The sequence below is a fragment of the Mauremys mutica genome, chromosome 7, assembly GCF_020497125.1.
Source record: "Mauremys mutica isolate MM-2020 ecotype Southern chromosome 7, ASM2049712v1, whole genome shotgun sequence".
Lineage (NCBI taxonomy): Eukaryota > Metazoa > Chordata > Testudines > Geoemydidae > Mauremys > Mauremys mutica.
In genome coordinates, this window is record NC_059078.1 from 36,580,915 (window position 1) to 36,593,219 (window position 12,305).

The following is a 12,305-nucleotide window of genomic DNA, read 5'->3' on the forward strand; positions in this document are numbered from 1 at the left end:
CCTGTGGCTTCCATGAACTTCCTGAATGTTTTGGCTTTTTTGACTTAGGCTACATTCATTGGCCCAAACCTTTCCATATCAGACACATTAATTTGTCAGTGGAACTGAATATGGTTTGGAGGACTCTATTGGCTGTGCAGGGAACATTATGACACCATGAGCACTGAGCTGGTTACTCTGAGCTTCTGTGAAATTGTTAGAGAAAAATTATGAAACTGTTCCTGTGCTTGTTTCATTAAATTAAGATGGTGAAAAGCAGCATTTTTGTTCCTCAATACCTGGCTCAGTTAACAGAAACAATATTAAGAAACCTTTGGGCTTGTCTGTGTGGCAAACTGGGGGCAGCAAGTGCAGGGTAGATTCAGACATCAACAGGATGTGCAACAATATAGCATGAATTATGGGGAGCTGCTTCTGTGCTTCAAACCAGCTATGCATTGTGACTCTGGGTTTTTTTTCTTCTGCATTCCAGTACTTCAAAAATGTAGCAAAGCTAAGCTGCTTATCAAGGATGTAATTTCTAAAATATTCTAGCTGTTCCTAGTCAATGTGGCACCATACAGTATAAAATAAGTGAGACTCCAGAGAGAGCTCTCTTCAGAGGACTACGCTTGAAGGTATATTTCTCCAGCAGCTATTGGATTTAGAAAGTTGCACTTAAGGCATCAGCGTTTGAAAATTTGGGCCTATATTTGTATCCCTTAAAACGTGCCTAGTTTCCAGAAACACACTAACTACTTCTTTGGCTTCTAGTGGAAGTGATGCAGCATCCATCCAGACCAGAGCTACCATGAGTGAAGATGGGAAAAGCTTTTTACTAAATGGCTCAAAGGTATTTATCCATAGAGTGATGAATTGAAATATTTATTTCTAGTATGAGTTTCACAGGAAGCATTCCTAAGTCTGGAGCATTGTTGGTCATCTTGTTCTCCCAAATGAGAACTTAACTTGGCAGCTTCCTTTGAATTCTGAGGATCCCAAGCTAGTAAAGAACAGTGTCAAAAAGACAGTTCATTCAGTCTTAAGGCCAAAAGAAATTGCTACCTAGAGAATAACCTTTGCTAATCCTTGATAAAAAGGCTAAGGAGGTCTCTCTGTGAACATGCTTTTCTCTGCTTTATTCTGAGAGTCTACCCCTCACTGTGTGCTGCACTCAGGTGAGGAGGAAACCTGAATTTTCTTTTTTTTTTTTCCTCCAGCTCTTTCTTCTCTGCCCAAGGTTTTGTTGAATACTTTGAAGGAAATATTAACACTGACTTGGAAATAGAGCTGGTCAGGCCACTTTTTTTGACTAAATTATGTATGCTGTTTCATCAAAGTCAAAACTTTTAGTGAGACACGGTTTTGTTGTATGAACATTTTGGTGGTTAGGGCACTGGGCTGGCATGTGGAAGACTCAGGTTGAACTCCCTGTTTTGTCTGATTCAGAACAGTTTTTCATCCCAGATCATTCTGAAACAAATAGAGCAGGGCCTTGAACCTAGTGTCACAGTTTCAGGGTTAGCTTCACCTTTGACATTCCACCCTTTTAGCCCCCTTGAGGGCATTCACTTCACATTTCAGGCTTCCTATCCGTCACCTCTCTTGGGTGGAGGTGATGTCTCCCACTCCAGACCAGGGGTTTAAGCTTGGACTCCTTTTGTACTTCACTGTGATTTTTCCCCAACAGTCCAGACTGGGGTCAAATACCTGTGATTTGTTCTCCCTCCAGGGGGTACTACAGTGTACATCAGTTACCAACCAGCCTTTATAAAGCAAAGTATACTTGTTCCTAGGGCAAAAGCATTAGAGAAAACGTATTACCCAAAAAAAAGTCATCCTCTGGTCAGCTCTTCTTGGAAGTATAACCTTGCCGTAGTCACAAAGCCAGTGCAAGAGCAGAGATTAAAACTTGATGGAATGAGTCAGTCCTGTGCTGAGACAGCTTCTGTTATGAAATAATAAAGCATTGTATCTATCACAGCACAGCTAACGTACTTTTTTTCTTTTCCCCACCTCCTCTCCCAGATCTGGATATCCAATGGTGGCCTGGCAGACATTTTCACTGTGTTTGCAAGGACTGAGTTTGTTGATAACGATGGTGCAAAAAAAGACAAAATTACTGCCCTCATTGTAGAAAGAGCCTTCGGTGGAGTCACTAATGGGAAGCCAGAAGATAAACTGGGTATTCGAGGATCTAATAGTAAGAAGCATTTAAATTCAGTTTTTTCATAGAAGTGTGTTTCAAAATTCATGTATTATCAGAATCCATAAGCAAATCCATTTTGGTTGGATAATACACTATATTCCAATTGGATTGTGGAGGTTTTGGTTCCTATTTCTTAAACATCCATCTCAGTTTTATGCAGAAACAGCTCAAATTGCACTTTAACAAATATAAAAATCCATGTTAAGTAATTACCTTCTCATCTGCTAATTGTCATCCATTTCCAAACATCTCATCTTGCCATGGAAATTCCCCTTTGTGTGCTGCACTGAGAAGATTCAGAAATAAGCAGCATTACTATGATACAGCAGCACTGGGAGCTGGTTTCTCTTTGTTGTTCTATTTATTGGTAGATCTTATTCTTCACCATCAGTCATTCAGTTGTCTGTATTCTTTCAGTCTTTCTTCCAGTTCCAGACAAGACTGTAGTTCTCCCCAGTTGTGCTGTACAAGTTAGTGATGATATTTGTACGTTTCATAAATTAAAATGCCAACTCCCATCTTTCTCCCCATTAACTTATTTGGCAAAGTGTATTTAATTCTGTTGCGTAGCATTGGGAAAAATCCAACTCCTAGTACAGAAAGAGTAAGTTAAATTCTGAATGTTGCTATGTCTTTTAACAGTATTTCTCAAAAGTTTATGAAATAATTGAATGCTATTTTTATTTCAGCCTGTGAAGTACATTTTGAAAACACAAAAGTACCTGTAGAGAATGTAATTGGAGAAGTAGGAGGGGGATTTAAGGTGAGTTGTGAAGAATAATTATCATTATCTTTAAACCTACCACAAAGATGTCTTTGGGGAAGAGAATTTGTTGTTTGGTGCCAGATTTAGCCCTGCTCTAAAAGGACAAACATATTTGTTAATCTCTGATCGCTAAATGTGAAAAAGATTAGAGGATGGAATTACTCTGTTTATCTTTTGTATGCAGTCAGTTTCGTATGTCATGTTCTCTGTGTTCATAAGCACTCCTTTTCTTAAGCACTGCAGTAGTGCATGTAACAGAGCAGCTTCTGCTCCTGGAGTTTCGTTAGATGGTACTTCACTTTTTTCATCCAAGATGACTAAAACTGTTTGTTTGAAAAGAAAATTGTTAGTAAATTTCAACAACTTTTACTTTACCCATCCTGGGGTGGGTGATACAGAGCAGATGATAATAGCATTGGAGAAAGTTGAACAACCTTGGCTATCTCCCCTCATGTGAATGTGCACCTGTGAGTGAAGCTGTAAATGGCTCTTTGAAATTTGCCTGTCCCCATCCCTACTCTTGCAGACAACCTGCCATAGGCAGAGCTCACATGCAGAAGGATGTAAGTTCAAGGTAGCAGCCCACAGGCACAGAATTGTATTTTGTGTTACTTTGATGCTTAGCATTGTTGCAAAAGTGTACTGATCCAGACCTTTGGAGTTGCCAGTGGAGACTTCCCTGCCAAGCAACATGTTCTCTACTCAGCTGACAGTTACCAGGAGAGTGAGGAAATGCCACAAAAAACACAAATTAGGATGATGCAGGGAGGGGAAAAATATAAAAGGGAAAAGGAGGGGATTGGAAGTGGGGAGAACAAAAGAGGATAGTAGGAAATTCCAGAGGACATAAGGGGGCTACCCATTAGCTAATCATCACAAAAGGACTCTACCCAAATGAAAGGCAATGAACCACTGCTGAGGTACTCAAACATAAACTGAGTGTAAACACTAAACTAAGCATGGCGGGGGGGATAGCTCAGTGGTTTGAGTATTGGCCTGCTAAACCCAGGGTTGTGAGTTCAATCCTTGAGGGGGCCACTTACGGATCTGGGGCAAAAATCAGTACTTGGTCCTGCTAGTGAAGGCAGGGGGCTGGACTTGATGACCTTTCAAGGTCCCTTCTAGTTCTAGGAGATATATAAATAATAATTGGAGATATTACCTGTCAGCATGATACAGGCTGCTTCCTTTCTTAATGTTTAAAGGAAGAAGTCTTTCTATAGAAGAGGAAAGGTTAGAATCAGAATCAGTTCATGAATTTTGATAAATGGGATGTGATCCGTGATGAGAGCTATAAGGTTTAAGCTACAGTGAAAGTAATCTTGTTATATTTGTAGTTAGTGTTTAAATGAAACTCATCTTGGAAGAAATAAAGATGCTAGATGTCAACAGAAAAATTCTTGGCGAAAAGGTAGAAATATTACGTAAGATTTCATGGTATGATCAATAAAGGAAATGGGAAAGTGAATATATGAAGTAGCCTATACCCAAGGGCTGCATTTCATAAGAACCAGCCAAAAATATGTCAAGAGTCTGTAAACCATGTGGATTAACACAGTGCGAAGAGTGAAAAAGGTTAAATGAGGCCAAGCAGGGGGTAATTTCAGGTACAAGAGAACAGCGAAGACTGAAAATAAAGTTGTTTTGAAGGAATGGGTTGGAAAGCACAAGGACAGGTAGAGAATGAGAAGATTGTAAAAGAGATTAAAGTAAATCGGACATTTAAGTACATAAGGAGCACAAAACCAATAAAGGAGACAGGAGGGATTCTTAAGAGATAGTAAGGGTAATTTATTTACAGAAGAGGACAGATACTGCCAAAGTAATGAAATTCTTGTACTTAGTTTATAAAGGAGTTAAGAGTTCAGATACCAGAAAGTGAGACAGTTTTCAAGGGGAGCAGAAGAAATGCTGAAGGAAATTGATTGTGCTGGAACAGGTGATCAAGAAATTAGAACTTGTGAGGGACTGAGAAACAAACTTCAACCTCATAGTAAAATTGTTTGTTTTTAAATTACACTTGAAATGAAGGTTGAATATGAGATTGATATCCTGAACAAAGACTAACAATCGTCTGTATTTAAAAAGATATTTAGGGAATGTCTGATAAAGTACAAACTTTAGTTTCATTTCAGTGGGGAAAATACTGAAAACATTGATCACGAACTGAACAGACAGATGAAAAATAATGGATTGTCTGCATAATTCGCAAGGGGTACCATGGAAATATTAAATAAAGCCTGATCTAAGTAAATGCATTGCTTACCTGCCTTTGTTAAATATATGCCTAGGGCAATGAATTTGTCACAGAAAACTTTCAAGCATTGCTGATGAGTTTTGGTAAACCTTATTTAAAGTTTTGTGACTTATCCTGAACTTGTTTAGCAAAATATTCCTTCCTCTTGTGTTTATGAAGCAAAAAGTCTTGAAATTCTCAAACTGCCCTTTGTGTGTCAAGTAACATCAACGTGTCAGATTTCTGAACTGAATGTAATTAATAGTCACACACAACAATATTTTAGCCTAAATTTAAGTATTAGCTATTGTTCTTTGAATGCTTGCACATGTCCATTTCACTGTAGGTGTATATGCACCTAGTGCACAGATATCAGAACTTTATCCCTCAGCAGTACTCATCTGGGCAGCTCGAGCACCACTGTGTGCTGGTGTAAGAGGGTGGAACCACTCCGACCCTCCTCAGTTCCTTCTTACCGCCAGTGGTGGTTGTGTGTGCGATCTCAGGCTTGTTGTCATAAGAATCCCTCGCCCCTTTGCATGTATATACTGTTGTTGTTAGCAAGTAGTTAAGTTGGTTAGTTTTAGCAAGTCTTTGCGATAGATTTTAATCTTAAGTCTTTTTTTGGACTTGTTCTCATCTTATCCTAGTGCTGAAATGATGCTGCGCTCACCAGGTTTTAAGTCCTGCCGCACATGCGTTTAACCTGTGCTGGTCAGTGACCCATACCCAGCCTGTCTGAAGTGTTTGGGAGAATCCCACATCAGTGACAAATGTCACATTTTGTCAGATTTAAGTCCTGATCAAAAAGATAGATCAATGAGGCTCAGGTGTTTGCTCCTGGAGGCAACACTTCCCTCCCTTCCCCATCGGACTCCTCCACACAGCTTGCGCCACAAGTATGTCAGCCTTGGCACAGAGTGTGCCAGATATGTCTGCAGCTCCTCAGTTCCATTTACTGGTACTGAAGAAAAGACTTAAACCCTCCTCAAGCTCAGTATCTAGCTTGGAGTTGTTGGTGCAAGAGCCTAGTAGAGGCAGACACTCTTTGGAGCACCGTTCAGCACAGAAGGAATTGTTTCCTCTGGAGCCTGTGCTAGGTCCATTGAGGGTATCCCCTGAAAGGCCTCTGTGGCAGAGCCATCAGTCATTGCTGCTCCCAGCCACCCTGGAGGCCTATGCAGCTGAAAGGGACCTGCTTAGCCTCTTAGTATGGTATCCCCATTGGTACAAGAAGGTTTACAGTCTGTACTCGCGCCAGTGGCGCCTACCTTTCTGTGTCAGGAACTCATGGTACCATTACCTCCCAGGCAACCACAACAGTTGGTACAGTTGAAGGACAAGCCTCCAATGATATCCATAGTACCACTATCCCTTCGCTTGGGGTATCTATCTCCGGTACCAACTGGTTCTGCCTCCCTCTCCCCTTCTCTCTTCCTCCCCCCCCCCCCCCCAATTTTGGATGTTTCGCATTCTTCCCCTTCAGACTCAGAGGTGTATCCCTCTGCCATCCAAGACAGAGGGCATACGCTCCATCAGAGACTTGAGGACCATGGGTCATGCAACAGTCACAGCACTGGCCTTTTCCTCCTCCAAAGGGGTAATGGCCCCATCAAAGTTGGGTCCCAGGCCCATGTCAGTGGCTGACCATGAGGCATCCTTCCTCCTGCTAGGACCTTCCTGCAACTGTCTCATTTTTTGTCATTGAAACGGCTTGGGTGGCATCAGCCTCAGACATCATTTTCTGGGCACTGTACCAAGAACAGTGCCAGCCAGCCAGAAGTCACTCAGGCGGCTTCCCCACCATAAGTATTGGAGCAGCCTCCACCTCAGAATCCTGTGGTGTCCTCTTTCTCATTGCCAGATGAAGCTGTTGAGGCAGCAAGCGATTCACCACCTCCAGAGAACCATGGGGCTTATCAAGATCTGTTGAGAAGGGTGGCCTCTGTTCTTGACATTCAGGCAGAGGAGGTGAAAGCTCCCACAAGTTGGTGGACATTCTGGTATTGCCAGCCCTGACAGCTTGCCTCTGCCAGTTTAATGAAGCCATGATGGAGCAAATCAAGGTGCTCTGGCAGTTACCATCCTCCTTACCTCCCACAGCAAAGTGAGCTGAAAGGAGGTACTTCATCCCCAGTAAGGTATATGAAATTTGTACTCACCTTCTTCCAGATTCCTTGGTGATGGTGGCTGCTAATGTTGTTCAGTGTATCTGCTGTCCTGTCTGCATTCAACGCACAGGGACTCCTAGATAATCAAGACAAATCAATTCTAACACCAGTACAGAGAAGAGAGTTTGTTGGAGCAGCCTTAGACTCCAAAATCCAGGTTCAAAGCACTGCAGGGCCTGGTGGTGTGACTGAAAGCATATGCTCTCATCACAACCCACCGCTGCCTCAGCCTGCTGGGTCACATGGAAGTGTGTGCCCATGTGATTCAACACACCAGACTGCATCTCAGAAAGCTGTTGGCATCAAAGTATGCCCCAAGTTGTCATTTAAACAAGGTGGTTCGAGTGTCAGTTTTATTATTTTTGGACCCTCTGAAAGTCTTTGGGGAAGGAGGTCCCCTTATCTCCCTGCTACCAACCCTCACTTTAATCAGCCCCTGGGTTTGGGGGCTCATATTGGGTCCCTGCAGACTCGGGGTCTCTGGTTGCCTAATGGTCTAATGGCTCATATAAACATTAGGGAGTTAAGAGCTACGCAACTAGCCTGTTCATCTTTCCATCCGCATATAGTAGGAAAGAACTTTGTAATTCTAACAGGCAACTTGGTGACTATGTTTTGCATAAGACAGGGAGGAGTGCAGTCAACCCAGCTGTGCCAGGAGGCAATTCACTTCTGGGACTTTTGCATACCCAGTTCAGTTAATCTCAGGGCTGCTTACCTTTCCAGGAAGCAGGACACGTTTGCGGATTGTCTGAGCAGGATCTTCTCCAATCACCACAAGTGGTCTTTACTCCTAGACATCTCCAGCTCCATCTTCTAGTTCTGGAGGACTCCCCAAGTGGACCTGTTCGCAACAAAGTGCAACAGAAAATGCAACTAATTTTGTTCTCAGGGAGGTCTCAACTGAGGCTCATTAACGGATGCTTTTCTGCTACCTTGGAATGATCTCCTCCTGTATGCCTTCCCTCCAGTTCCCTTGCTGCCCAGAGTCTTGTTTAAAATCAAACAAGACCATGCTTGTCTCATCCTCATAGCACCAGCTTGGCCTCAACAGCACTGGCACTTGACCCTACTGAGTTTCTCCTGCTGGATCCAGATGTGATTTCTCTGGACTATAGCTGCCTGCTCCATCCAAACCTATGAGACCACCACCTGACGGTCCTGTTCTAGGGATGTCCAGGAAGTGTTTCAGAATAGTAGTAACCCTAAACTAGAGGCACTTACCTGACTAAATGAAAGTGCTTCTCCATTTAGTCCCAGCAGAAAGACACATCCCCAAAACATGCACCCCTGGACCTCATACTAGACTGTTTTCTATACCTAAAACATCAGTTTTTGTTGACTAGCTCTGTATCTCAGTCTTCCATACCTTGATGGATAGTAGATCCCTTTTCTCCAACGCCATCATTACCAGATTCCTAAAGGCTTGATCACATTGTAACCACATGTGCAAGATCCTATCCCTCCTTGGGATCTGAACTTGGCCCTAGCAAAGTTAATGGGACTGCCATTTGAACCCCTTGCAACTTGCTCTACCGATCTATGAAAGTAGAATTTGTAGTTGCCACTATCCCAACCAGAAGGGTGGGCAAGTTGAGAGCCCTAATGTTAGAGCATCCCTATATGGTTTTCTATAAAATTCATCTCCCTCTCAACCAAAATTTCTCATTAAGGTAGTGTCTGATTTTTTCATGCTGCTGATCTTCCTGAAACCCTCTGCACGTAGAGAAGAGCAGAGACTTCACTCATTGGCTGTAAGAAGGGGTTTAGCTTTCTGCTTGGAGTGTACTAAGTCCTTTAGATCAGGGGTCCCCAACCCCCGGGCCGCGGACCGGTACCGGTCCGCGGCCTGTTAGGAACCAGGCCGCGAACTGACCCCTAGCACATCAAGTGGCGTGTCTCCGGCGGGGCCGCTGAGCCCCGCCCCGCTCAGAGCCGCGTGGTGAGGGGGCGGGGCTGCGAGCTCTGGGCTGAGCTCAGCTGCCTCCGCTCAGTGTGGAGCTCCCAGCCCCGCCCCCTCACCACGCGGCTCTGAGCGGGACGGAGCTCAGGCCCCGCTGGAGACACGCTGCAGCTGTCGGGCGAGGCGCTGAGGCTCCGGGTGAGGAGGGAGCCGGGGGTAAGAGGCTTAGCCAGCAGAGTTGGCTAAGGGGCAGGGAGTCCTGGGGACAGTCAGGGCACAGAGAGGGGGCGGAGGTTGGAGGGGTGGTCAGGGGGCAGGGAATGGGGGGGTTGGATTGTGGGTGTTCCGGGGGGGGGGGGGGGTCTGTCAGGACTCAGCGGGGGGTGGGATAGGGGTTGGGGTAGTCAGGGGACAGGGAGCAGGGGTGGGGTCCCAGGGTGGTGGGGGTCTCTGGGGGATGGTGAGGGGACAAGGAGCAGGATGGGTTGGGGATTCTGAGGGGGGCGGGCAGTCGGGGGGGGCAGGAAGTGGGTGGGGGTCAGATAGGGGGCAGGGCTCCCACTAATTCTGCATTATGGTCAGTTGTATAATTATTTCATTATATATTACAATAATAGAAATAAAAGTACAAAAATAAATGTAATGCGCTTGAATCGTCCCAAAACCATCCCACAGGTCCGCGGAATTGTTTTTTTTCTACGAAACCGGTCCCTGGTGCCAAAAAGGTTGGGGACCGCTGCTTTAGATCCTCCACACAGTTACTGTGGTTGCAGACAAGACTAAGGACCAACCAGTTTCCATTCAGAGAGTCTCATCCTGGATCTCTCTTTGCATTCGTTTATCACTTGTCTAATATAGCTCTGCCAGCTAGAGTTTTGGCTCGCCCTACTAGAGCACAGGCAACTTGTGGGCTTTCTTGGTGCCAGTGTCTATCATAGACATTTGTAAAGCAGTGACTTGGTCATCAGTCCACCCTTTTCCTTCTCATTATACTATTTGCCGGTTTGGGGCAGGTTGTCCTTCAGTCACTGTTCAGGTAGTCTCTGAGCCCACCACCATATTTGTCTGCTTGTGAGTCCCCTACAATGGAATGGATATGTGCCAGCACCCGAAGAATAAATGGTTGCCTATCTTTCTGTAACTGTTCTTCGATGTGTTGCGCATATCCATTCCATAACCCACCCTTCCCATCTCTGATGGAGTCTATCTTTTACAAAGGAACCAAGCTCTCCCAATGACCTAATTAAACCACCTCCAATGAACTGAGATAGCTATGTCAGCGGGAGAGCATCTCCAACTGAAATAGCGCTATCCACACTGGCATGTCTGTCAGTGTAATTTATGTGTCTCGGGTTTTTTCACACCCCTGAGCAACATGAGTTATACTGACAAAAGTGCTAGTCTAGACAGACCGTAAGTCCACGGCAGGCTAGTGTAGGGTAGATTCACACCCCAGCTTGCTGCAAACTTAATGTTTGAATGTACAAGTCCAAAGAAATACATTAAAGCATTTTCAGAGGGACTTTTGTGCAAAACTGCAGGATTATCATCCCTGTAGGCTAAATGTTTCAATTTTAGTGCAATAATGAAATCTGGAGAAATGGAAACATGAAGTTAAAATCCAGACCTTCTTATTCCTGGATATATTTAGAGTAGCCTTCAGAATCCTTAAATTGTAATGGTTTCAGCTTGATGAGATGTGATCTTTACTTACTTTTGTTTGCCAAGCACAGATGTTCTTTGAGAGGTGTCCCTGTGGGTGCCCCACTGTAGGTGTCAGTGCGCCCCTGCACCGTTGTTCGGAGATTTTTACAACAGTACCCGTATCAGCTGCCTCACAGAGCCTGCCTCACATACCAGTCTTGGTTAATAGTGCGCACGCATGGCCAAGCTCCTCAGTTCTTTCTCTACCGCCCCTGGCCGGAGTCGGGCCTACAGCAGACTCATTAAAACTTTTTCTCTTACCCATTCTACATCCTTTTTTCCTTTAGTTTAGCACTCTAGTTACTAGATAAGTTCATCCCTTAAAAATAAATAAATAAACTAAAAACATTCGTTCCAGCTTGTTCCTCTCAGCCTCCAGCTGATGCTAATATGCCTGGCTCCCCAGGATTTAAGCGGTGCACTACGTGCAGGGACCCCATCCCTATCTTGCTGGGTCACTCCGAGAGTATAAGATGCCTGGGGGAGTCCCACATTCCTCAAAACTGGGCCTATTGTTCCAAATTAAAATCCAGGGCACATAAAGATAGAGAACTCCGACTGAAAATGATTCTTATGCAGAAGTCACTTGGACCTGCTTCTGACCCAGGTATGGGCTTCTCAGTGAACCGCAGCCCTCCCACCTCCAAAAAGGACAAGACCAAAAAAGAAAAAGCAAGCCTGCCTCTCACCCAGAAGGGAAACATTGCAAGCAAAAAGGTTGCTGGATAGGTCTATTTCTTATGTGCAGACCTTCCCCCCACACCCCCCCAAGCTCAGCACCTTTGATATGCCGGTTTCCCCCAGCATCACACTAATTCTGCCTGTGGCTGCGGCAACCGTGCAAGCTCCTGGTGCTGGCTTCAGGCTTCCAGTTGCCTGCCTCTCTTATGGCAGCGTCCGGTACCGCAATGGACTCTGCCAGCAAAGATGACCTTGCCAAAACAGACGCGGGCTACGCTTACCGCCCCGGCACCTCCGACCTCAGCGCATGCATTGAGCGCTACGGTGCAGAGCACATCGGTGCCAAACGACCCTCCAGCACCGCATGTCTTCGTTCATCAAAACCCTCCCTCCCTGGTATACAAACCCGTGGATGGCATCACCTATGCCCTTCCCCAGTCAGTGGCAATAATGGGGTCCATGGGCGCCTGACCAACACAGAGGAAAAGGGTTCTACTCCTATTACTTTTTAACACAAAAGAAAACTGCGGGATGGAGACCCATTCTCAACCTCAAATGCCTCAATAAAAATATACAAAATGGTGACTCTTGTAACCATAATTCCAGCAGTGAAACAGGGAGACTGGGTTTTCAGCCCTCGACTTGCAGGATGCTTA

At 44.8% G+C, this 12,305-nt stretch overlaps 1 protein-coding gene across 1 annotated transcript in view; it reads left to right on the forward strand.

The window, feature by feature from the left end:
- ACAD9 (acyl-CoA dehydrogenase family member 9) overlaps nucleotides 1-12,305 on the forward strand; it is a 61,432-nt gene that overhangs the window by 19,438 nt on the left and 29,689 nt on the right. Inside the window, exons 6-8 of the mRNA XM_045023353.1 lie at nucleotides 754-832; nucleotides 2,008-2,182; nucleotides 2,878-2,951. Of these exons, the coding sequence (XP_044879288.1) occupies nucleotides 754-832; nucleotides 2,008-2,182; nucleotides 2,878-2,951 (328 nt within the window). The remainder of the gene's footprint in view (nucleotides 1-753; nucleotides 833-2,007; nucleotides 2,183-2,877; nucleotides 2,952-12,305) is intronic.